This window comes from Falco peregrinus, chromosome 4 (assembly GCF_023634155.1).
Source record: "Falco peregrinus isolate bFalPer1 chromosome 4, bFalPer1.pri, whole genome shotgun sequence".
NCBI lineage: Eukaryota > Metazoa > Chordata > Aves > Falconiformes > Falconidae > Falco > Falco peregrinus.
The window spans coordinates 106,117,277-106,144,168 of record NC_073724.1 but is presented as its reverse complement, the minus strand read 5'-3'; the positions used below and the strand labels follow the sequence as shown (position 1 = coordinate 106,144,168).

The 26,892-nt window shown below is 39.5% G+C and overlaps 1 protein-coding gene across 3 annotated transcripts in view; it reads right to left on the bottom strand.

Moving 5' to 3' along the window:
- Nucleotides 1-26,892, bottom strand: part of PDGFD (platelet derived growth factor D) — a 147,755-nt gene that overhangs the window by 7,715 nt on the left and 113,148 nt on the right. For 2 of the 3 annotated variants that reach the window (XM_005230558.3, XM_027777053.2), the window contains exons 4-6: nt 24,665-24,724; nt 19,809-20,010; nt 8,182-8,396 (exon numbers count right to left, since the gene is read on the bottom strand). In XM_005230558.3, coding sequence (XP_005230615.1) covers nt 8,182-8,396; nt 19,809-20,010; nt 24,665-24,724 — 477 coding nt within the window. The remainder of the gene's footprint in view (nt 1-8,181; nt 8,397-19,808; nt 20,011-24,664; nt 24,725-26,892) is intronic. The other variant, XM_027777054.2, reaches the window with a different exon arrangement.

Here is a 26,892-nt window from a genome sequence, read left to right as displayed (position 1 = left end):
AACATTGAGTGAATTATGGTCATAGAAATATTAAAGCAATTAAAAAAAATCAAGACAGAGGACTTGGTTTCTGAGCTGGAATTGGTGTTTATAGGTAACACAAAAAGGGGTATCAGGACTTTGCAGCATTTCTTGTGCAGACAGCTCCATAGGAGCACACCAATACACTAGATGGCATTTTACTTTGTAGATATGCCTGGGCATCTGAGAGGTTTCAAGCTGAGGTGACTGTGGCCACTGCATAGTTTTCCTTGGGGGCAGAGGTGAAAGAAACATAAAGAAAATGCTTACACGCATTTCCCTGCCAGGAATCTTGCTTATTGACCGTGCACTGAATTTGGATGACTGTTTCTAAAGGACTCTTTAAATGAGAGAGCAAAGCCACCACAAAAACTGGTATCTGGAAGCTGAAGCCAGAAAAATTCAAACTGGAATTAGGGCACATTTGTTTTAAGCCAGGCTGACTCATGGGCTGGACAGCCTTCCAAGGAACTGTGGAGTTTCCAGCCTGTTTGAGGACATCAGAAAATGGCTGTCTTTCCAGAAGCTATGCGGTACAAGTTTGGGTTTGCTTTGGAAGCAGCTGGGTGCTCTCCAGTGGCCTATGGCACACAGGTCAGAGCTAACAGCCCAATGGCCCCTCTAATCCCAGCAGATCTGTAAGAGCACTTCATGATCAGGGGCTGAGGAAAGCAGAGTGGTGATGACTGCTGGGGAAAGGACCCAGCCGGAGATAACGTGTCCACCCTGACCCATACTTGGCATTTCTACAGTAGAAGCAGCAACAAAGAGGTGACTCCAGAGAACGATTCACCCCAAACACCCACCTCTGGTGGGACTAACTCTGATAAATAGGTAAGGAGCCCAAAGGATGGACTCACAGCTTTAGATGTGTAGAGCAAGTGAACCACTCCCTCCAGCATTTGCTGATGGTCCTAGCCATGTATCATTTACCTTTGAAGCCAGGCAACATTTAGTCATGTCAGTTCACGATGGCTGATTCCTGTTTTAATACCAAGCAGAGCAGTAGGAAATGCACTCAACACTTCTTAATAGTAATAGTAATAATAGTAATAGTATTAGTAATAGTAATAGTAATAATAATAATAATAATCTTAAAAGGCATATCTAGTTGCTCATGGCTATTTTTTACTTATTATATTTTATTTTATTTATTAGGAAGAACAGTAATGTTCTTTGTTAAATTCTTGACCAACAGTTTAAACACCAATAGAAGTCTGAAGCCTCACTCAAAAACTGGCTCTTTTTTGTTCTGATTAGCTTAAGAAGACCACAGATAATGACATGACTATGGCTTATCAAGTATCTGGTTAGCTTCATATTCCAGTGGCAGAGGATGGAGAGCAACTCTGGATGTTATTTTATATAGTGAAATTTGTACTTTGCAGAATTTATTTTAAAATCCTGCTATGCAGCATTATCTAATCTCCTTCTGCTCATCTAAAAATACCATCATTCTAGCATGCAAACCAAATTATATTTGTCTGAGATTCATGAAAGAGGAAGCATAAAAAGTGCAAAACATTCAACACAGATCCAAGCTGTGATACAGATGAAAAATCTTACTCTGCAATTTTTGAAAGTTATTTAATCCAAAGGTCACACACAGTTTAGCTGGGCCCTGAGTATAAGAAACCAAGCATTATGGGAATTTGGTACGTAATTTAGCACAAGGACCTTTATTCTAGTAGGAACATAGCCTAAAATAACAACACAGATCCAAAGCTCTATTCTTTCTTACCAAAGATAATTATAGGATATCAGGAACAAGTAAAAGGAGTTCATTTGCTGATCAGTGGTAGCATTTAAACTAAGGGATTATTAAATGTAGATGGGATTATTGATTCTATTTTTTTTTTCATTTGTATGAATAAGAAACACCTAGTTTTAACACAGCAAACATGGGAAAAAAATTAACTGGCTTAAATTCAGGTATCTGAAACAGTTGCTAAAGCTATGATGTTTTTGACATATGTGACATCAACAAGACCCTCACTTGGTGATCTTGTCATGCATTATTGGCTCCAGCTATTGCTTTTTCACTGACCAGATACAAGTGTTCCCCTTCCCAAATTGCTTCTCTGCTCAGACATGTATCACAGGATGTCTCACTTTCTTAACTTCCAGATGTCATTCCAAGAACTTTCATTTTCATCTAGTAAAAAATTAACCTTTTTCTCTCACTGCAGTTCTGTGCCCTCTCTGCACATCCTGTGACCTAGCAGTCATTTCTGACTCATTCTGTTTCCTTGTATTTGTATCCCAAATAAATCCCATTGCTGCTTCTTGTATAATATTTCTATGCATTAACTCTTTTGTCAGGTTAATTCTGTGCCTTTATTACCATAACAACCTTTTACCTCCTTTATGCATGTACTATCAACTCCAGGACAATCAACCGTCAGACCATATTCCTTGCACACTGGTCTGATGATGATAGCTCTTTTTAATCCCTTAGCAAATTTCCTTTGTTATATCAGCAGCATTTGTACAATTTTTGTCCAGTTGTCTTATGTTTCCCTGTGTAAAGACATGGTGACAATTACCTACTCTTTCAAGTGCCTCCTTAAGTTTTGCTTCTAATTTCTCTGAAAAAATAAGCAAGAAAAAATAATAAAAAAGCCCTCACAACAACAAATTGTATTAGTTACATTTCTCAACTCCATTTCAACACCTCTGTTTTGTAAAGTCCCATGTCACCTCTTTATTTTCTCCCCTGTTCTTTTCTCCCTAATAATATTCCCTACTGTCTTGTTTTCCCTTTACAATGTTGGGTCCAGTTAAAGCTGTTTCTGTGCCCCAGTAATTTGTATGAAGACTTAGTATTGTGTAGGTGGTTTGAGGTGCCTGCTACCTCTCTCAGGGCAGCAAGAGATTATGAAGTAGCCACATTAACACTAATCTAAACCTTGTTGTTGAAAATTAATTGCATGTATGTCCTGTGAAGGCACCAGACAATCTCCAGTCTATATGAAACTTGAATGGAGGTATAATGCTTCAAAAAGGGGGTGGGAGTTGGTGAAAAGAATCATCATATACACAGTGAAAAATGCATCAGACTTTACAGGAGAGACAAGTAAGTGGGTAAAAGATACAATCAGCTTTCACCACTTGGCTTTTTTTCTTTACATGCCTTTTAGCTGTGTTGCTCAGCACTGTGTAGAGGTTTATACACTCTGACAAATTCTGGTTGCTACCTTAAGAGCATTTATTCCTCACGGAAACTCATTTCACATCTCATCAGTTACAGCAATGAGACGGGGAAACCGATTTCTTGTTTCTCTGAGGCATGTGCATGCTGGGCAGATCACACAGCCACAGCCCAAGCTGAACTGGGTCCTGGCCTGAGATCCCCCACAACTCCTCTGGGCTGGGTGATCTCCAGATTTAAAGCCCCCACTCCTTAAAGTGCAGCTCCAGACGTTTCCAAAGAAATGCACTGCAATGGAAAACATGCTTTCATTTCAGCTGCCCTATAGCAAGTCAGCAGCAGATGTGAGCATTTGATTAAGGTGTGCTGCACCCATTTCCACATACTGCTTTTTCTTTCCCTTGCACAGAGCCTTGTGACATAACTCAGTATCACTTATGGTAGACTGTGCCTGAGAGATGTTTTGAGACACTGCCAGCTCTTAGACTAGTTTGCAGGGTTTGTGACACTATGTGTGGTAAGTCATGAGTATTTGTCCATGAGCTCTGGTTTCCAGCAAACCCAGAAGCCATGGAAAACCACAGAGCATCACAAGACTCCTGCAAAAAAAAAAAAAAACCAAACCACAAAACAACCCACCCATAAAACTATCTGTTTACTCAAGTCATGAACCCGTTTACTTCTGGAAACTGCTGAGTATTTTGGTAAAGTTATGGCAGATTTCCAGGTTATATATTCCAGGTTATAAAAAAGACCCAAGATCTCATTATTAGCATTTCCCAGAAATGCTAATAAAGAAAAATATACCCCTTACTGTGGCATTCTTATTTTCTCATTTTCCCTGCTGTTATATTACTTCTTAAAATTGGACATGATAGGAAAGAGCTGTACAGTGTGCCCAGGGAACTGGAGCAGCACTCATAGCTTGGGGAAATTAAAGGCTACACGTGATATCTATTAGCCCTGCGATACTCGGAGGGAGCACTCAGTGATGGGTACAGTGTGAGGCTTTGAATAGGAACTAAAGGGGAACTAAAAAATGTTAAGAGCATAAGGAGACGATAACCTTGAAGCTTCTCTGGACTAGAAGACTCTCTCTCAACAAACACTGGGCATTAGTGTCCCCACAGCTGCCGTCACAGAGCTACTCCGGCACTGCAAGGCACTGACTACAAAGCAAAAAGGGAACCTGTCGCTCCTGGAAAATTTGCCCACCTTTCTCACCCAGAAATACTGGGTAGCTCAGAAATGCCAGACAACTTTTAAGTGATTTCAAATCGCATTTTTACTGTTGAAAACAACCATATCTACGTGCAGGACAAATTGTTCTGGCGGGTCCGGGAGCTCAGCAGATGAACCTCCATGACAGCGGTCAGCAAAATCAGCCCAGCAAGAGAAGCGGTCTGGGGTCTGCAGGATTCAGTTTCAGCTGCTACAAATACCTTCTTTGCTCCACTACCTTATACTTCCATCTGGTGCCTTTTGCAAGTAAATCAAAGTAATTGAGACTTGTGTTTGAATCTGGCCTACATTCTTCTGCAGCAGAAGGCAGAGTTTTTTAACTATACTGACAGCACTGCAGATTTCATAAAGTGTGAAGCCCTCTCCTTAGTTATGCAAATAAAGCTTTTTTGTTTAAGGTTAGTGGGTTTCAAATTGGCTTCAAAAAAAGTAAACCAGCTCCACGGTTGTAAAACTGTCATGTTGAGAGGTGTGTCCTCAGTGCCTTTACTGCCAGGCATTTAAATAATATTAGAGATAAGTGTCGAAGGGGAATAAAGAATAAAACTGATTAGCTGTGCGTGGCTAATAATAATAAGAAAGTGGAAAATATTTTGGAGTAAAATTAATGGACATATCTTTATTATGTCATACATAAATTTATCTGCATGACTTCCACTCATGTTAATGGGAGCCACTTGGTTAAATTTCTGCTCAGTGAGCTGCTAATTCGTCCCTAAGGGATTAAGTTTAAATTTAGACTTACAAAAACCATTTAATGTTAAAGCTGAAACACTGTCTTGAATTCATATGGTTTTCAGAGAACAAAGGAGTAGTGAAATAAATTAGCAGTGATGTATTAGTGTGACGTGATTAAATTGGGGCAGTCATAAGTCATGAGTGACATCCTGGTTCTGGCCATTACCTGCTTAGCGTAGTATTCTGGTGTCCCAGCACCAGATGCTCCCAAACATCTCATAAAAGTAAGTGCTTGATAACATGTTTATATTCAGCAATTTTTTTTCTAGCTACTGTCAGTATTTGGCTTAAGCTCTGAAGCAGATGTGACCCAGCATTCTTCAGTTTATATGTTACTTTGTGGTCTCCCAGAATCCTTCTGAATTATGCACCACTCATATTTAAGGGTTTAAATTCTATACAGATTTGCTGTGCAAAAAAAAAATAAAATTCCTTTTTGTAATTTTAAATTAGTTCACTTTCAATCTCTCTCTTGTTCTTTTCTTAAATAAAAGGTTATTTAGGAAGACCAAATTTTCCTGTAGGTACTATTCACTATTTTCTGTCTTTCACTGTGTCCTCTCTTATTCCCAGTTTTTTTTCCTAAATGAAATTATCCAAAACTTTTGAGCAACTTTCCTTAGAAATGCTTTTTGTATCTTCTCCTGTATCACTCTTGATGTATGTTTTCTGCTTCTATATATATTTTCTACCCCTGCCTGTATCCTTCTAAGCACCAACAGTCAAAACCAGTATAAGTACCCCGCCAATTTATTCAGGCCATAATATTTGCTGTTATTACCTGTTCACCTCTATTCCTGCAGAAGACTGTCACTTACCTTTTTCCTATCACCACTGCATTAAACAACTGTTTTCCTGTGGCTCTTCACAGTGATTCAATATGCAACCTTTAGTCCAACTTCCACCACTCATTTCTCCCTCCTCTCCTCACACACCCAGTGCTATATGAATAAATAGTTGAGACTACTCATCCCAATTGACTGCTGCTTTTCTAAAATGCATTTGTAAGTAGTTACGTAGGCCTCCCGAAATCCCTCACAGCCCTCTCTGCTGTTAAAAGTATGTTACCTCCTGTGCTAGCTGTCATTTTTGCGACTTCTCTGTTCACCTCCCTTCAGATTGATCATACATGAAATAACACTTAATCCGTGTGCTGGGGGCACCCACAGATAGCCACTTCCTATGCAGAAAATTGCTCAACTCTTCCACCTCTTTGCTTTTTATCTCTTAACCAGCTTCTAATCCATGCCTGATCTTGTCTGGTTGACTGTTTGCTCTCTGAAGGAGGTGTCAGGTCTTTTAGCATTCTTGTACGATGCTGTGGTGCTGTATAAATATTTATTCATACATGAGGCATTCTGAGTTCATTTTATCAGCTCATAGTCATCTAAGTGTTTTATACCTATTAATTTTTTTCCAATTAACTTTTCTACCACTGAGATAAAGCTTTCCGCTCTGTAATTACCAGGGTCATCCCCTGCATCTTGTTTAAAATTAGATAAAATATTAACTATTATCTAGTCCTAGCTGATGTGGAGTATGCTGTACTTGGTGAGAAAAAATCTCTTACCTTGGATAAGAGTAACCACACTGTTCACAGCCAGGCAAAGGTCTGACCTTCAACGGCCTTCTGCTATTGCAGCCCTAGCCAAGTTAATGCCTTTATGGCATGAGTCCACATCACATCCACATTTAAAGTCCATAAAGTTAATTTTCACTTGAGACTTAAGCCAAGTGGTAAACCAGGCTCTTATGATCCTGATATGTGTCAGGTACTAAGTCAGCACGGCACACAGCTACCTACTTTCAGACAATTGAAAGCAAGTAATGCCAAGTAACCTTCCTAGATATGTTCACTTTAGTGAACGATTTCCATGTGTGGTTCTGAAAATACTGATTTGGAGGAAAGAATATAAAATGCTCTTTCCTTGGTTTTTTCCTTCTTTAAATGTGTTCTGAATGGATTAAAAATAAATATAATGGATTTTGTTCTTATGCAAAAATTTTGCCTTCCTAAACAAGTGCCGAGTGGGAAAAAAGCTAAGGCCAAAAGACTCAGCTGCTTCCTACAGGTAATAAATCTAGAAGGGGAGAGACTTTACAAGTGACTTAATTGTCATTTTCAAGAATGGTTATAAGTTTAAAAGATATAGCACAAAAGAAGAGGAAGTACAGTCAGATATCTCAAGGAACACATGTCTCTGTGTTACTAAAAAAACGTATTTCCAGTGGTGTATACTTTCATGTTATATCAGTCCTTCACTGGGCAAAATTCAGTTCAATCTAAGCCTCATTCTTGCAACAATGTTCTCTAGGATGCTGTGGTAGCATCCACATAGACAGAAAATAACAAGCAAAACTTATCTCCAAGTTCTTCTAAATTAATTTACCCACAAATACCTGTTAACACCCCTTTCTAACACACATATAACCTCCTTCCACTCTGCTCATTCACCACTTCTAAATGCAAATAATTGGGCAATGCTGTGGCATTAAAGTGTTAATATTAAATTTATTTAAAATCAGGTCTTCCTGCGGGATGACTGCACGGGTGTGTGTCTCTCTATGGCTTACTGCAGTGCAAGCTATGAAGGCTTCTCCTTGAACCAAGCTGGTACCTAGCATAGACAGCAAAAGCAATGCCATTATCTAAGTCTAGGCTCCACTCTAAGGCTACCCGAACCTGTCTGGAAGCCTAAGCAGATCCTTCACCTCAAGAAGAGTCGTGGCAACAGCAGGCATTCACTTAAAACACTCTGGTCTCTCTCAAATGATAGTATCTTTGCCTATGACATTTCACTGCGGTCAATGATTTTTGCCCATTGATTTTTGCCCTGCAGATGGAACATGATAATATAACATGATATTGATAATATCACATGATAAAGCATAATGATAATGATATAGCATGATCCATATAACATGAGAATCAACATAAGCAGCACACATGGCTGTGAGAAAAGCCTTCAGAATCCACGTAAGGAATAAATACCCAAAACAGTACCAAAGAAAAGAAAGAGTGAAAATACCTCATGATATTTTTTCACTGTTTTTCCTGACATGCATGTGCAGGATTTCCAGTTTGAAGTCCCACAGCCACAGTTTCCTCCACAGCGCTGGACAAGGAGGCAGCGGGGGAAGAAAACTACATTTGTCAGCTTCAGTTCCTCCCTTAAATTGACAGAGTAGTTTCTTGGAGTGCAGCTGTAACGTTTCACATCATCATTCAACCTGTCCAGGTCAACTGCAATGCAAAAGAAGTTTCATTAGTAAGGTCTGAGTGGGGCATTTCTCTGGTTTATACTACTCCCCAGGCAGTCAATAACACGAAGTGATGTGATACTGGTTGGAAAATATGTGAAGCATAGAAGTGATTTCTGAACAGATAAACATAAACCTGCCAATTTTCAATCATTACTGGTGGCCATCCTGGCTCTCATCCTGCTCCCACTGACTCCCACTGTAGAGCTCACACTGACTATAAACATGAAAGGAAAGCTTGCCGTAAAATATTGGCCTGAAAGCTGAAGACTGGTTACTTTATTTGCTTTGTCACTGATATGTTGGACCCTTGGGTAAGAGATTCCACCTCTGCTGCTCTCTTTCTTCCTCTGCTTATACCTGGCTTAGATGATGAGCTCTTTTTTGTTATTATGGGCATAACTCCTTTTGCCTAACTGCAGGCATACAAAAGGCAAACCCTTTAAACAAGGCTCTTCCTGCGGGTCAGTCGAGAAACATCTTTGGAGAGTGAATCATCCCTTCCTCACAAGGGCATTTCAAGGCAGGTGCCATGACTTGCTTTCTCAAGCTGCCTGTCTGTATTGCTTATGGATAGAGTCTAGAAAACTCTATTTTAGATAGATAAATCAATCTAAGCAATATTAATTTCAGCTGGTAAATGCTACTATAATAGGCATACAAATAAATACAATTTAAACTAAGAAGATCGATTGAATGCCAGTAGTTGGTTGATGTTTAAATGCCTGGTATCTCTGTGAGGTATAACATGTAAGCATGTAGTAAAGCCAACCATAAAAATAACTTACAGACTATCAACTGTGAGTTTAAGTGCTGTTTCTAGATTTATCTTGTTAAAAGCTAAAAAAAACCCAAAACACCCCTTCCATAAATGCATTTTCCACAATTGTAATACAGATAAAAGTAGCAAATTTGATGAGTTTTATTTTGATAGAAGTTTTCTGATTTCTTTTCCCCTCCTTTTCTGCTTTCTTCTTTTCCTTAGGATTCTGTCCACCAGCTATGTGTTTAAAAGCTCAATAATTCATTCAGGACTGGAGGACATGTGAACTTGTGTTGAGTTCCCACCCCAAACAGTATTTGCTAACAGAAACATCAATAGGAAAACAGGAACGGCTCAGATGAGAACTGAGATAACAGCGTAGTGTTTATGAACATAATCAGATTTTCATGGGCATGTTGGATAGCTCAAACATCTCTGGTCCTGAGTGTTCCTATGCTTGTACTTTATTATAAACATGTGAAAATCTCCAACAGAGACACTTCATACCTTCTGTGACTCAGTCCTTGTCAACATGACAAAGTAGATTGTGGAAAAAGCTGTGATTTGTAAATATCATGCACCTTCACATTCTGGCCTGGAGATATTCACAAGGCAGATATGCAAGAGGCAAGGGTACGTAAATGTCACCAGTGCTATTATAGAAAATCATAGCAGCTTCACTTTTCTGGCAAGGTGTTATCTCAGTCAATGGGAATTTAGCAGATAAATTGTGATTTTATAGCAATTGTGATACATCTCACCATGAAGACTCAGTGGTTCTCTCCAGAGAGCTAGCATGTCTCCACAAGAGGTATAGATCATCCTCCTGATAGAAGCACAAAATCAATGGGACTGCTGGTATATATATTCATGCACTGGGAGGAAAATACACTCTGGATGTCCACAGACAGGACTTAGAAGTCCAGAGAGTATCGATTTCTTTGTTTTAACAGATGATATTTTCTTCCCTGCTGTCATCCTCCAAAGCCACCCCTTCTCATTGCAGGCTCTCAGACTAATTCTTCTCACAGGGAAGTGTTTCCCACTCCTCTGAATGTTCTCATCAGGACCTTTTCCATCAGCTATCCTTACCATAGAGCAAAGAACTTTCTGGCTACTATTTATTTCAGCTGGTTGATGCAAAGTAAAAATTAACCAAAAGAAGAAGGCAGAAAATATTCTGTCTTCATGATTAATGAGATTTCTTGAGGGGAAAGCCTGGATCATCCACACTCTGGCACTGCGACAAACCAGGGGAATGTATACTGATATAAGCAGGCTCCTATCAGGACAGGCTGGATGCGGAATAGGATGGCATTTGCTGATGGTGCATCTCTAGACAGAGTTAGAAGAAAATGCTTAAAAGCTTAATTCAGCCTTAATTCCGCTGAGGCAGCACAGGAAATGAGTCTTCCAGTAACAAACTGGTCATTAAAGAGGGCCTGGATCCAGGTCACATGAACTGACATCTGTGTCCAGGAGAAGATGTCTGGGGGACTGAACAAAATTTGCTCTATCACAGATGAAATTTCCCCTCAGGCTCAACAGTCCTCCTTCCTGCATTGAGCTGATACCTATTATCACTGCTTCCTTATCAACACAGGAATGAGTCTTTGTAACGAGACTGGCAGAGAGGGAAAGCACCAGTATTTAAAGGACCAGAGTGGGGGGGCTTTCCTGCAGAGAGCGTATTATATCCATCAGAGTTACACATATTAGCTTCAGTACTTAAGCTGCTCAATTTAAATGGCAAGGGGTGACCTGGATGAGGGCTTTCACTGGAGGGAAGGCTTTGCTCACTAGCCTTCAAAAGCCTAGTTTTAATGTCTTTCAGAAGTATTTGCAGGGTCTTTTAGGCTGTAGCTGAGTCAGTACTGTCAAGAGCTGTTGACTTGCTTGAAGCATAGGAAGGAATAACCAGATATTAGAATATATTTTTTTTTCTGTGTACTACGAAGGAATCAGCTGTTTTCAGTGAGGGCTCAAAACTTTCTTTGGATGCATTCTTCAAGAATTCTAAAATTAACCAGTAGCAAAATACATTTTATTTAGTGTATTTTCCTATGATGAACTACATTTGAAAAACCTATGGGAAACTTCCCAATAGAAAATTGCATGAATAGTTCTTTGTGTCATACTCAAGGCATTCTGATCCTCACATTAGCAGTTTTTGGGACCCCAAATCCCAGAGTTATCAACAAAGATGTGAATTCTTTTCACTTCTCCACATCTCAAGTATCAGAGTCCAGGTTGAAATGGACAAATACAGTAGCAGAAAAGCCTTACTTTAGTGATGTTGAAATCATGAAAATAACTATCTTCAAGCAGATAAGGAAAGACTAAATAAAGGGTTTAAGAGATACACAAGTCATCCCCCATGAAAGTTCATTTGGAGGTAAACACCAACACTCTTCCTGCTCTACAGAAGTCCCGTGCTTGGTGGGATAAGGTGAGTGTGCAATGTCTTCTGTGAACAGCATATACTGTACTCTGGTAGCATCACACGAACACCCAAGGACAGTTCCCATTGCCTAATTAGCTTTTGACCATGGTTTGCAGCCCCCTAACAAAAGAACACATTTTGCTCTGAACAGCTCGCTCTGCTGAAACCTTCGATATGTATTTTTCCCTGTCTTGGGATTGTTTTACTGTCTGGAGCCAGTCCATTTCCTCATCAATATAACAATGAGATTTTACAGTACAGTCAGTTTCATGCATCACTTCACCGCTGTGACTAAAATGTGACCGAGCCTTGGTGTGATTGGTGTGAAATCCTGCTGCTTTACTTATCAAGGACTGAAACCACTGGAGTCCTTAATTTAAAACGAGAACTAAAAGGTTCTGTGGGCTGGATGCAAATAACTTCGAAGTATTATTACAGAATGTCTGCATCAGAGATTCAATTTAAAGGCAAGGCAGACATAAAAAGATGCACTTGAGCTGTTAGCTGGATACTTGGGGTACAGTGTTTGCCCCTCCTCCCTCTTAAATCCTATGCTTAAATCCATCCTCATTTTACATAGCACTACGGCATGTGCTTACCTTGAAACATTGATCTTAATCTGAGGTAAGCACTGAAATCAGGGACTGCAGCTAATACTGTGTTTTATTCAGAAGGGACAGCCTTAAAGATTGGAGAGAAAACCTTGTGCTGCTGGTCACTGATGAATTTTAAAAAGACAGGTGGTCTGTTAGGGTTTCTTTAACACTTTTATCTGTTCCAAATTCATACATGCGCCTAACATTGTCATATCTGAATATTTTACAACTTTTTTCATGCTTCTGTTACAGACAGGTGGCAGCCACCTTGCCATGGAATTCCTATACCGCATGTCAAGACCTACAAGGGAGGCAAGATGGATTCAGGCAGGTGCAGGTCAGTCAGCCTAACCTCAGCCCATGGTAAAATTAAGAGGTAAATCCTCCTGGAAGCAAAGTCCAGGCACATGAGAGACAAGAGGGTGACTGGGAACAGCCAGAATAGATTCACCAAGGACAAATCACGATGGACCAACCTGAGAGTCTGCTATGATGAGACAACTTGTCTTGTTAAATGAGATGAAAGCAGCAGACACATCTGCTAATGTTTGAGAGTGATCCATAGCATCCTTGCAGCCAAGCTGCTGATATATAATGGGATAGGACTTCAAATTTGATAGGTAACTGGGAGGTCGAAGAGGCTTGAGCAAAACGGTTGGCAACTCCAAGTACAACTCGTGGCTGGTTACTAGCTGTGTTCCCCAGGGAGTAACACTGGAGTCAGTACTGCTAAAAGGTCTTCACTAGTGATCTGAACAATGGAATAATGTGAACACTCAGCAAGTTTGCCAGTGACATCACATTGGGGAAATCTGTCCACATGCTGCAGGGCTGCGTTTCAGAATGACTTCAGCAGGTTAGGGAAATGTGCTGGCAAGAACCTCATAAGGTTCACTCATGATAAATGAAAATTCCTGTGTCTGACATGGAATAACTCTATGCATCAGTCCAGACTAGGGACAAACTGTGGCACACATCTGGCATACTGTGTCCAGTTTTGAGCCCCCTCCAGCAGAAGAGAAGGATGAACAACATAGGAGTTCAGTGAAGGGTGACCATGATGCTTAAGGTGCTGGTCCAAAACAGCCACAAGCAAGGCTGAGGGAACCAGGCTTCTTTAGTCTGGCAAAAAAGACTAAAGAGGGTTTTAATAATAATCTCCAGCTTTCTAAAAGAGGCTACAGGAAGGATGGAGCCAGTCTCTTCCTGGATGTGCACAACAAGAACAGAAGGGGCAAAATCACAAGTTGCAGCAAGGGACATTTTATTGAGCTCTAAAAAAATTAATCACCATGAGGGTGGTCAAACACTGTGACAAGTGATCCAAAAGCTTGTGGAATCGCTCCAGTTGGAAATATTCAAAATTTAACTACAGAAGGCCCTAAGTAACCTGATTTGACTTTGAGGTTAGTTCTGCACTGTGCAGAGGTTTGGATGAGATGATCCACAGAGCACTTTTGTAAACAAAATTATGCTATTAATCTATGATTGATACTAAACTGCCACAATGCCTATATGTCTGCTCTCCTTCCTGAAAGGTTGTTCACAGCACTATCCATATGGCCAGAAAAGGTTTAAAATACTGATTGTGGTCTACGAAGGCAACATGGATGTGTGGAACCAGATTTCAGCGTGACACTCAGCACCAGACTATGTTGACAACACGTCATACAGGTCATGTTAAGAATCATCTTGTGTGTACACAGACTATAAGGCTTAGATCTGCAAAGATGTTAAAATGCTCCACTAACATAAAGCCAGGGCTGTGTCAGGCAGAAGTACTGTACAAGAAGTCAAAGACATTCTGAGTAGTGCTGTAGCTGACTGAAGCTATGGTATGGTTGAAATTGAGCTGGAAAATGCAGTCCCATACATATGATGAAGTCACATCTTCCACTGGTTAAATCATCTAAATGCACTGACAGTGATGAAATTATTCTTTTCCATACTGAATGTTGACCAAACCCTGTGGCCTTCAGTCTGCAACACATATGGCTGACAGTTTTCACTGTTCCACTGCACACGTTTAGGGATACCACAATAAACATTTTATTACATATACCTTGAAAACTTTGGGATCTGTCCAAGTGTTTCTCGTGGGAGCTGGGGGAAAGATGCTGCACTACAGAATCACAATGACAAAATGAACCTCCTCAACAGAGCAACTATTATTTTAGAGGAATGGAGATCAGAATTTCAATGGGATTGTAACTGTCCGCCTGAAACAAAGTTCACAATATATAGACCTATTATACACTGGCAAAGCAATTATCAGCTGTAGTATGGGTCAAGTACCAAAAGCAGGCCAAACTATCAGTGTCGTAAATAGACATAGCTTCATTGAAATCAATGACATTGAACAGCTTATTCCAGTGATAAACAATATGCTGCAAGTTTCGCAAGCATTCTAAAAACTGGTTTAATAAGAAAAGCTTTCACTGCAGTGACTGACAGTCACGTCATGTAAAGCATGAGAGAAAATCTCATTTGTCAAGAAGGGGAAGAGTAGGGATGAAGATCTGAATTAGACTGAAATGAATGAATGTTTGTAGTTTGCATGCAACAGACAATGTGGCTCTCAACTTTAGAAGGATGGAAGAAATCTCCTGGTTTTTAGGTAGGGAATACTTTAAATTAGCAGCTAATTGAGAAGGTTTTCCATCTACTTGGAATATTCACATCTGCCGTGAATGAGCGGGCATTCAGCATTTGTGATGACTGCACTCCCTGGCTGATGCACTGAAACTTGCTGGCAGCCATCCCAGAATCTTTCAAGGAAGAGTACATGGATGTTTGCAGTAATTTATTGGCCACTGTTTGCAACTCCCTGAGAAATTACATTCCTGAGTTAAAATTTTAACTTCTCGCTAGACCATTGTAAGTAGTGACAATTAAAAACTATTGTTAAGGACTTGGAGAAACCTGCCTGATATTGGGAACCTGTTTGGCAATGGACAGCAGAAACAGCCCATGAAGACTTGTGGTCTCATCTTGCTACTCCCCTTCTAGAGAGCAGTGCGGCTATGCCAGCAATGTTTATTTATTTAACTTGTAAAGCTGTCATTGCAGACAGATGTTACTGCAAGAATGTTCCACCTGATTAATTTCCTCTGATAGCCAAAGGCTTCTTGCATACTATTTCCAAAAATGAAAATGAGCTCAGAGGCATATGTAGTCTTGTTAGTTACCAGAGTGTGTCTATCTACATGTGTTCCTGCTTCCTAGGTTTATTTGGGGGGGAGGGGGGCGACCCCAAACCAAATCAAACCCCAACCGCCCCCCCCCAAACAAACATTCTTCTAAAAATGACCCCTTTCTCTATGTACTATCCCATAAACATCTGGATCTACTTCTATGATGAGAAACTGAACTTTCTCTTTCTCCTTTCTTTCTCCATTTGTACACAAGCCATTTCACAAGCAGAGGTCTTTCTGAAATTATAAAGCCTTCTTCAATGGCGTGTAAAACTTCAGAGTGAACAACAACAGATAAATGCAAACAATCATGTGGGAAAAGTTAAATAATGCTTAATTGATGGTTGGAACTGTTTACAACAGTATCTCTGAGCACTTCTAATATTATCAAACAGGTACACTGATGCTTTCAAAAATTTAAACTATAGGATGAAAAGATTTCCTTCAAACACATCTGAATGCTTCTTACGACGCTCTAACAGAATCGAAACCTATTTGTTTGGAAGTTTAACACAATTGTAGTGTATGGCTGTTTTCTTTTTTATATCTACTTGTATTCTTGCTTTAATTCAGTATTAAATACTTTAATTCAGTATTAAATAAACCAATAGCTAGTGATATCCTTTTAGAGATGCTTTATATTTGTAATAGCCAAATTACTGTGACACTGAGGTCAGGTACAACATATTACAGTAATGCAAAAGGAATTATTTTAAAGGGTACACTTTATTTGGCATGACCTGCTTTTTTCCTAAGTCTAGGATGAGCTTAAGGCTGAATATTCATACTTTCAGAGTTTCTAAAATGTAGCGATGGCTAGTAAACCTTTCTGAGTATGTTTAAAACTGCTGCAAAGGTTATTTGAAACATCTACTTGTCATAATTTCACACAGGAGGTGTATACTGTAGTTTATAGCTTATACAAGCTCTCATTTAAGAATTTTGAAAGTGTGAATGTGTGTCTTCCCCCTTCTTTTCTGTCCATTTCTGCCAGTCTGGGTTTCACTGTGATTCCATAGTTAACTTTGACTACAGTGGTTAGCAGCAAACCTCACTGAACATATGCAGAATTAAATTTCAAACTTCATGTGGTTATTGCTGAGACATACTTGATACCAATATCTCACTTCAGTAGTGGAAATAGAATGAAATGCATTTAACTCAACAGAGTTGCATCAGTGTTGCACAGGTGTGAGATCAGATTTTGTAGATGGAATGGAGTTATCATACATATAGATTTAATCAGCAATCTTTAAGGTTCTTGCAGGAGGTATGTAGGGAGGAACTGATCTGTGTATGTGTATATCAATGTGTACAAACACATGATGGGAGGGAGTAAAGAAAAGAGTAAGCCTTTGAAAAGACAGGAAGTACTGGATTCAAATTGTAACATAGGATAACTTATTTAAATGTAACACCCCCGCCGCCCCCCCCAACAAAATCAAACGCGTCAACTTTATTTTGGGTTGGGTTTTTTTGGGTTTGTTTTTTTTTTTTTCCAGAAAGTGGTCAGACACAGGTTGTCCAGAGAGACTATGTAGTCCCCATCCTTGGAGATACTTGAAACCTGACTAGACATGGTCCTGAGCAATCTGCTACTGGTGACCTTGCCTTGAGCAGGGGGGCTGGACTAGATAAACTGCTGATGTGCCTTCCCATTTCATCTATTCTGTGATTCTGTGAATTTCAGTTATGCTAAAATACTGTACTTCCTGTTTTCTTGACCCTGATTCTTTGTAGATTATTGATTGAAAAATCAAGAAAACATACCATTTAAATATAATTTATCACAGATCAGTGTTGTCAGAATTGGTATTCAGCAATGCCGCCTCTTAAGCTCGATTTTGTGGCAAAATTTGGTATGAGCAGAGAGTTGGATATGAGTGAAATCATTACTGATTCATTTATACCATTTATATGTCATGTTCTGAAAATGCTGTGAAAGATAGGCAGAGATTACATCAAATTGTTCTTATCTGCCTCAGGGCTGTTCTAACTAAGGAGAAAAAATAAAACCCAAGCTGGAAGCAGAAACAGATAGATATCTGTAATAAATGATGATATAATCTACTGCTCTTTTTGCTGCAAGGTTATCCCAGTGCCTATAAACATTCCTCAGAGATCTACAGTGTCTCTGTTTAAAAGCTTCCAAGCATTTCTAATTTAAGGACTTGTTAAAGCTATTCCCTACTCCTGACATCATGCAAGAACAAGCCTTTAATCTTGTCTGAAGTTTATAACTAAATAAAAATTCTTAACTGAATTTTTTTAAGGATTTGATTGTGGTAAGGTACTTCTGTCCAGAGTGTTGCTAACAGTCAGGGAATTTGCCTTTTAGCTTGAAGACAAAAGACATAACTGCTATAAAACTTTTCTTATCCCTGTAATCAAAACACCACCAACAAAAAAAACTATTAAAATCAATCAAGTGTTAAAATAATAACTGGAGAACTCTATGGTTTTTACAGTGTTTTGTTATGCAAGAAGCTGAATTACTTTTATACTAAATGGAGAAACCTTTGCACATTGGAATTTTCTGAGCACTGGTAGACCAGACTGATACCTACAGCCTACATGATCAGCATGAACAGAGCAGCAAATTTTATATATACGTGGTCATTTAAATATATAGGGTACTAGGCCAAATACAAACTGAGAATCTGGAGAGCAGAACCAGTATAGGATCCCAGTTTCTAATCAGCTTCTCTTAAAATCAAAACAGACCCTTTCTTTCTTTTGTATACACGTCTATTGATGCCAAACCCAGCCTGGGAATAAGGGACACACAGATCATGTTTCACAGACCCCTAAATGAGATCAAACTGATCTCAGATGTGAAGTAGTGGCAATTAGGTGATGTTTTTCACAAAACATGGGCTGTTCTAAAATTTCTAACATGCCAAAAGGGAACAACATAAAGGGGTTCAGTTTTCAGTGAATGGGTGCTGAGGCTTTACCGCAGATTCCTTTGAAATGCTGAGCCCAAAACCAGAGACAGCCAACATCTCTTGGAAAGTATATGCCAAAATGGCTGTGCATCTACTAATACATTGCACAAAGGTCAACAGCCATGAGACAGCCCACATCCCTACCATTTATCTCTCACCCTACAAGACAAGGTGGCCACATGCAGACTACCCACCCGCAACGGCAGCTGGCCTCTGCAACTCCTGGTTCATGCCCAGCAATGACCTGGGAGAATGACACTTGGCCTAGGCGAAAACTAAGCAGAGACCAGACGGACAATTTAGCAATATGGTGACTGAATTTCAGGGCCTGGGAACACCCTTTGACACTGTTTTCCCTCATACAGGTGCAGCCTATATATCCCTGTTAAGGTCAAAGCCTCATCATTTAATAGCAAGTAGGTTACGGACATAGAATTACAATCTTCTCTCCCTGCTTAGCACATGCTTAACGTAGGGGGGGTGAGATTTGAGATGCAAATAAGTGCTAGACTGCACAGAATCAGAACTGTGATTTGGGCATTATAATTTTAAAGTTATAAAGAAGAATGCATATGAATACATATAATTGGAAAAGGAAGACTGTTAACAAGAGAACTCAAAATATTTCACTCCAGATCTTCTGTGAAAACTACAGCAACTATCATCCTGGAGAACCCTAACAGACAGAACCCCCTAAATCCGCACTTACATATAAAGGCAATTTCAACAGGCCCTTCAGTGCATGGTTACCCCAGAGCATGACTGTCTTTTCTAAATAGTGTTTCTTTATCATTTATCATTATGAGTTTGTACTGCTAGCTTAACATCTCTTTGCTTTACCATTTGGTGGATGATTTGAACTAACAGAAGGAAACAAAAAACACAACCCAGAAATGTGTGCTTTGCTCAATTACAGACAAAGATGTTAAACCATAATAATGTTTCCCGCCAACATAATGAAAAACTGTGAGTTGTTCACATCCTAAAAAAAATCAGCTGCACATACAGGTGTCTGCACCAGATGCTTCCCTAAGCACAATGTGATAAAAGTGATTATTCCTCACTCAACAGAGAACAATCCCTAAGCAGGGTATTTAAAGGAGGATGATATTGCAGGTAATTAGGAGCCCCATGCTTTACACATAAAGCAATGTTTAAGAGGGTGAAGCTGAGAACCATCTGTCCTTTACACATGGGCCTATGTTTTATTTGTGAATTCATCTTAATGATGGGCAGTTTTCAGTCTGATTTTGCAGGCAAGATCCTACTCAGTCAGAAAATGATTAAGCATTAAATGACTTAGCCCTGGTTTTAATAGGTGGTACTTTGCCCACTGACTCCAGCAGGAATATGGGCACCAGAATCTAATAGCTGACCACTGGACATTCCTATGAGGAGTGAAGAAATATCCTACGCTTGCCCCAAAGTATGTACACAGTGTTTTTTCCTACCTTTGGACTTCCTGTCATGGTAGCTCCTGCCCCGATAATGGTGGCCACTGTCTGTGTACAAATTCTCAAGATCTTCTTGCCAGGAGTCGGGGTTAAAGTGTTTGAGCAGATCTTCCACCGTGTCAAATGCAGCAATGGTCTGATCCAGTGCTTCTGCCGTGAGCGTAGGGTCAGTCACTGATGGAGAGGGATAGGATACCCCCTAAGAGTGACATACATCTCAGTGTACTTGGAACAAATTACAGCACCACTTAAAACAATTGAAAGCAGTTACTGAGAAACTTGGCTCATTATTGACTGAAACAGTTGCCTTGGGCCATCTTTTGAAGTCCTTAGCTGGTCCAGGCTTTGTTATACCTGTGTTTTCTTTTTGCAAGAAGAAGACACCAAGGAATTCCTAAGGAAATCCCAGAGGAGACACAGGGAGTGGAAGCACTGCCACTGCTGGACTGTCAACATGCACACCCACCCCTAAAAGGGGATGATGGTTTGCACATCTACAAATACGTAACGGAAATGTCTTTTGAAACCACTGTGATGGCCATGACCACAGAATGGAGGTGCCTTGTAGTGCTGGGGTGGTGCCTGTGGTGCCTTCACTGCTCTGCCAGCTCTGTTGGCAAATCCGTAATAGGCAGTTCAGAAACCACAGCAGAGAAAGACAAAGGCAACAAGTCCATCAGACTGTCTTTCTTTCCCTGGTCAAGCTGGACAACAAATTTGGCTTGCTTAAAGACTTGAAAAGATGGCTCTTTATTCCCAAGAATACCAACACCAGTGAATGCCAATTCTCCCACCCTTTTATCAAAAATAACAAGTTACTAAGCAAATGACGTAACATGGGATATTTGAAACTCAGCAATGTAACAATGAATATTTGGATTACCAACACAGTGATATCCTCACAATTATATCATAATAGCAAATGGAATACTATTTTGCACCAAAATAGCCAAGTACCATTCTCTGAGCATATTTGGTTCCCACTGAACTTGCAGCACAACTTTCTTTTGACAGATTGCAGCAATTTAATTTTTACTGGAAAGGATGTTAAACATTTTTAATAATAATTATTTAAAATCACAATATTCACTACCCTGTATCACTTTTTCTCTCGTCTGAGGACAAAGCCAAACAGTATGTATAAAGTATGTGCAAGAAAACCAGGTTTGTTACTTTCTGAAGGACTACAATCAAAATACCTGATTTTGTCCAACAAGAAGCTTAATACAGCACAAGAGTTGTTTGGATTTTGGTCTTGTAAATTAAAACACTGTGGAAAAACCCCTAGAAACCCTATTCTCTCATGAAAACCCAGCTCTGAAGTAATGTAGCAGAAATATGCCACTTAAAATTAATGGCTCCCCTAATAATTTTTTTGCCTCATCTCCCATGTAAGTGCATATATTAAACTATTAATTTTTGTGATTAACTTCACTCAGTTGGGTAGCAATGAAAAGGTCAACTAATTTGAGTAAAGTTACTCACTTGTTTGCAGGATTGTGTCCTTCAGTGCTTACTAAATAGTTTTGAAGTATACATGTCTTTTAAATAAAACATTTGTCTTTACCAGTAAGTTATATCACAAAAGTTACAGTCCTTGATATTTTACTGCATATATTTGCTGAAAGTATGGAGAATCCAAATCATTTAAAACAAGAAAAAGAAATAGAAAACATTCCAATAGCGAGGTCAAGAAAGCCTAGCTGTGCTTTACTACTTATCACCAACAGCACAAGAAGTTTCAGAGGGCCCACTTGTGACTGCAATGCCTCTACAATGCAGTGCGAAATAAGACACAGTGCAGATGGCTGTAAAAATTCATGACCCACTAAAAGGAAAGGCACACATCAAACCGCCTCTTCTGACTTCTAAGTGGCTTGGAATAGAGACCATCAGAGAAACAGGAGCCCTAGGAATTGAAAAGCTCACACCAGCAAAGTGAACACAGTGTTGTTATCTACAACAATGCTGCAGGAGAGACTGCACTGTGGGCGGGCATCATGCAGTGTGCTAATGCAGTCTTTGAGGTTACAAAAGAAAAATGCACCCATATGCTATTTGCCTACTGAGGAGAGCTCAGTGCAGCTCATGGCTCATCTGTGACTGCAGCCCAACAGGGAAACATCAGTCCCTGACTGCCTCTCAAAAGTAAGGGAGATGGTCCAAGGATGCTGAAGAAACAGCAGCATAAAAAACAGGCCATACGTGTGCGGCTTAGAGGATGCAAGAGGTTTTTTTCACGTGCTCAACTGTGCATTTCATTACAGATCTGCAGGTCAGGCTGTGAATTTGCAGGGCAGCAGGGATTCCCCATTTCTTTTCATATAAAAGCTCCTACTCAAGAGATTTGTGCAACCTCATTCGCACACAGAATAAAGCTTAACTTTTTCTCAGTGACAGCCAATTCAAGAGGAATTATTTCAACAGCTCAGATAACCTACTGGCAGCGACATCATGTGACAGGCCCAAAAGCAACTTCAAAGCTGCCAACCCAACAGCCTCCCCTTTGTCCTGCCAAGAACGAGGCGCTAGCTTTAGAAGAGCTTGTGCTGTCATAATCTGGCTTCTGAGATCACATCCAAAGAGAGGGCAAGAGGAAGAGTGAAAAGCAAGAAGTAATGAAGACCAAAGATTTTCCACATTAAGTACCTCTTCTACATTTCTTAGAAGCACTCGATGCGTTTTTAATTTCACGGGACACAAAGCTGTCGGGTTTTGTCAGTGCTCTTACCCTTAATTTCTGTTCCCTCATTCTTTTCTATTTTAAACCTGTATTGTGAAGTTGACGGGCAGTTCAATGTACATCACAGTTGTTTGTCATAACATTACTTTACAAATAATGGAAGCTAACCCAATAAGGAGTCAGTTTGTTTCCTTTTTTTCTGGGTTTGCTGTGTTGGTTTAAAGGCAGAGGTACTAATTTTAGCTTTCTGAGAAAAAAAAAAAAAAAACAAAACAAACCCCAACAAAATATAACTCTGTGATATGACCTCAGACAAGGAAGAAAGAATTTGCGCACTCTCAAATTTTCATTCTGAGAGCTGTAATGTATCCAGATCCTAAAATGAGTCTTTGTGTTGCCTGTGTGTTTGAGAGGCAAAACTTAGTTCTGCCATGCTGAGTATCAGCAGAATACTGTGTCATGTCAGCAATGGACAGGTCTGAGTTTGTTCTTCTGTCCCTCAGGATCACAGCAGAGTTCCTGAACCTTTCTCTCCTGAAGAACTTGGATGTCTTCCAGCGTTTTCCTTGGTGTCTTTGGGAAAAATTAATCAACCTCTCTACTTACTTTCCTTAAGGATAAGAAAGGGCTAGTGGGTGCAATGCGTGCCCAGTGGAAGAAGGTATATTTTATTACATTGGGCATGGCATGGGAAAACTAGTGAAACCAGGGTTCTGCTTCTGGTTTAGCTGTAAGTTTCCATGTGACCTTGGGCATCAGCTTGCTACCTATGATATTTGCACTGAACTTCCCTACCCATAACATATTAACAACAACTTTTCTGAAACAAAGAGATGTGAAAGATAAATACACTTTTTTTTTTTTTTTCCCAATATGAAAAGAATACTGGATTATTGTTTGGCATATCGTGTGTTTTATGATGTTAAGGAGAATAACTAACATGGCATTTACCATATACTTCATCTTATTTTCATAGTTTCCTGATGAGGGAGCCCCAGGCTTACATTTTCAAACGTCCGCCTACCATGTTGTTATAACAAAATATTCTATCACATAGGTGTTTTTTTCCAACCCCATATTAGAATGAAAAATGAGTTTATGTCTTTCAGTAAAACAGTGTTTTAGCATCTCCTGCTTGGCACATCCAGCAGATCTGAGCCCTGCTGACATTACTACTCAGAACTTTCAGCACAATTAGTTCATGGCTATCAATGCATCATATCATGAAGGGCAAGTGTCATTTGCAAACTCAAGGGTAAACATGAGTGAAATTGGCTTAACCTCTTCTAATTTTGGCAATACAGAATTTTCTCTCTACTCACTGCCTGGCTTGGACAATAGTCAGGAGAATTTACCCATATTTTATTTACTCTTCCTCCACTGGCACGTCCTGGAAGCTACTGTAACAAAGGCGCTACCACTAAGCCCCCTTTGATGAATGCTCCAAACACTGGTCTCAAGTCTGCTTTAAGCACTTATCCTCATCTCATGTATTTTAAAAGGAGATTACAAGAGCTGTGACATGGTGCTGACCAGCCAACAGAGCACACAGAAGAGGAATGCCCATGATACAAAGTCTGATACTACATTGCTGTTACACAGAATTTAACTTTACTTGGGAAATTAAAGAGGGGGCATGTTTTTGGCTGTGACACAAACATAATGAAGAGATAAATAAAATTTTATACTGGATTACTTGTTTTCTTCCCCCCCCTCCCCCCGCCCCCAAGTTGCATTTCAGTGCTGAAAATGGAGACTTCAGATACAATATTTTACTAAAAACACTTAAGAACCCTCAGTATTGACAATGAAAAGTTAGATCCATTTTCCTGCCAGCCTGTTTTAAGTGTAGTCTTCTATTTAGGCCAAGACATTTTACAATTGAATATTTTAAGTAGTTTATATCTTGTTTTTTCATTTTGGCACGATGAGTTTGAAAGCAAGAAATGCTTCCCAATGGCTGTCTCATATGGTTACAACAGCTGATGGCCTATTCTGAATCTTTTCTTAAAAACATACTGGTTGACTCCAGTATGAGTTGGATAAACACTTATTGCATCCTCTGCCAAAGATGAATACATGGCTCCTCTGTGTGGGTGCCATTTTAGTGAGTTGGATTCAAGCCATCCTATCAATCCATCCATGGGCAAAATAGTAACAAATTACTTACTGAGACAGAGCTTGTGACTGACTCCCAGTTGGTTTCTGAGGCTGCATGCTGGAAATCATCCTAAGGGGAAAAACCCACAGGGAAAATCACCATTAAGGCAATGTCCTAAATTAACTGCAGAACCTAAAAAGTGTCTCAGCCCTCAACAACTGTCACCTTTTCCAGCCCTCTTTAATGCAAAAGGCCCTTGCCATGTGTCATTCCTAAGTAATGCTGCTTCCATTCAGTCTCCTCACTTTTCATTGTCTATAAAGTAGTTCCTTGTGAGCTTGTTACAGCAAGAATAGGTATTATTATTATCAGTAGGAGTACTACTAGTAGTAATATGATAAATATATGCTGCTTTGCATAGCAGGACCTAATCTGGTCAAGGCTGTTACATTTATCTTCCAACATATATATTAAACACCACCTTTGTATGTCTACCATCAGAGCATTAATGCTGTTCCCCAAACTGATACATTCTGGAATGAATATGGACATGCTAATACCCTGGTAATACTTAGCTAAGGTGACAAGTAGGGTAATCTAATATATTTGAAATGTAGTCCTAACACAACTATACTGCTTTTGGTGCTTGGGCTGAACAGAACTTGCTCATCTGTGCTGAGCGCTGACAGGCACTATGCCCTTTTCAAGAAAAACCAGGCACAGTATATTCAGATTAGAAGTGTAATCACACAAAACCTCTGGGCATTTATGATCACTTTGAGCACAGGGATGGGATTTATCTCATCTACCTTTGGACACCTCAAAAGCAAACATCTAAGGTAGTCACCCTTGTTTCCATTTACAGTCAACTAAAACTAGCAATTTTAGGGTGCAAATCATCGGATCTATTTTAGAAGCTTAGTTTGGGATGACACTGCATGTTAAAAATGTTGGGGTTTTTTTCTCTGCATTGTCTATAAAGGGAGCCTGGCAGGACTAGCTTAGATACAAATACCAAAATTGTAGATATTGACATGTGGTCATCTGAGTCCCAATCCACTTGTCTGACCAGTGATGAGCAATCATTACTTAAATAATGAAGAAGCCACTTCTTTAGACTTTTGGCAGTTTTACTCATTTCCAGCTGGAATAATTAAACCATGAAAAATGGAAAAAGGGAAGCATTACAGAACGGTTATTAAACACACACATGCAGTGAATAGCTAATGATCAGCACAAATAGGTAGGTAAGGAAAGTGGACTGAAGTGAAAGCATACCAAGATGTTCATTTCTAATAACAGAATTTATAATGAAAGGATTTAAAGAAGACGGATCAATGCCTGGGATCACCATTTTACACTGACTCAGTATCTGCTATGCATCTTTTAAGTTGGAAACTGAAAAGGAAAATGGAAGGGTAGGTGCTCAGCTTCTGTGTTCTTGACTCAGTGCTGCATTGGACTACGCACATGTGCCTATATTCAATTATTTCTTAGGAACAGAAAAGAGAAAAATTGGACATATAATCTGCTAATTCATCAATAAAATTATCTTTCAGACAAGAAGGAATACAGCTGTTTTCAGATCCACACTCAACATACATAGTATTTTAATGTTTTTCATTTGCTATAGAAAAATACTGAAATGTCTCAGAAGTCAAAAGATTTTTGATTCAATATTGTTACTGTTTCTTGTCCCTTAAAATGTTCCCTTCTCTCAAATCTGAGGCAGCAAAACTAGTACTTCAGTACTTTAGTAAAAGGTAAGAAACCCCATCATGCTATAGGGTCACTAAGTGACTACTGAAGCTGCAGGGCTATTAATATGTTACTAATTAAAGTGGTCATTTGGTCATTTTCTTCTAGGAATGCAGAAGCAAAACATTATTGGTGGTGAAATTTTTAATGCTTTTTTTTTTTTTTGCAAACAGTAAAGAGATCTGCAAATGCTATGATCAGGTCATAAATAATTCAGGAGCAATGGGCTACCTTGGCCACATTCTCTACATATTTGGTTGCCTAGTTCTTGACAAGCCATGGTTTAAAGTACATAAAAATGGATTTTAAAGGCTCATGGATCCTCTGGTAATGGTTGCCAGTTGCAAAACTTGGAAATCATTTCCTCTCTGTCATTAGCTTCCATTTAGCACTTCCAGAAAAAAAGTGCCATTGAGTTTTGAGGCATTATTTTAAAACAGGAACAATCTGCCTCATTGAATGTCTGGATAAGACCACAGACAAGGAATAATTTTTTTGTTTGAAGTGACGGTCCCCTTGTGTTATCTAATTGTAGATAC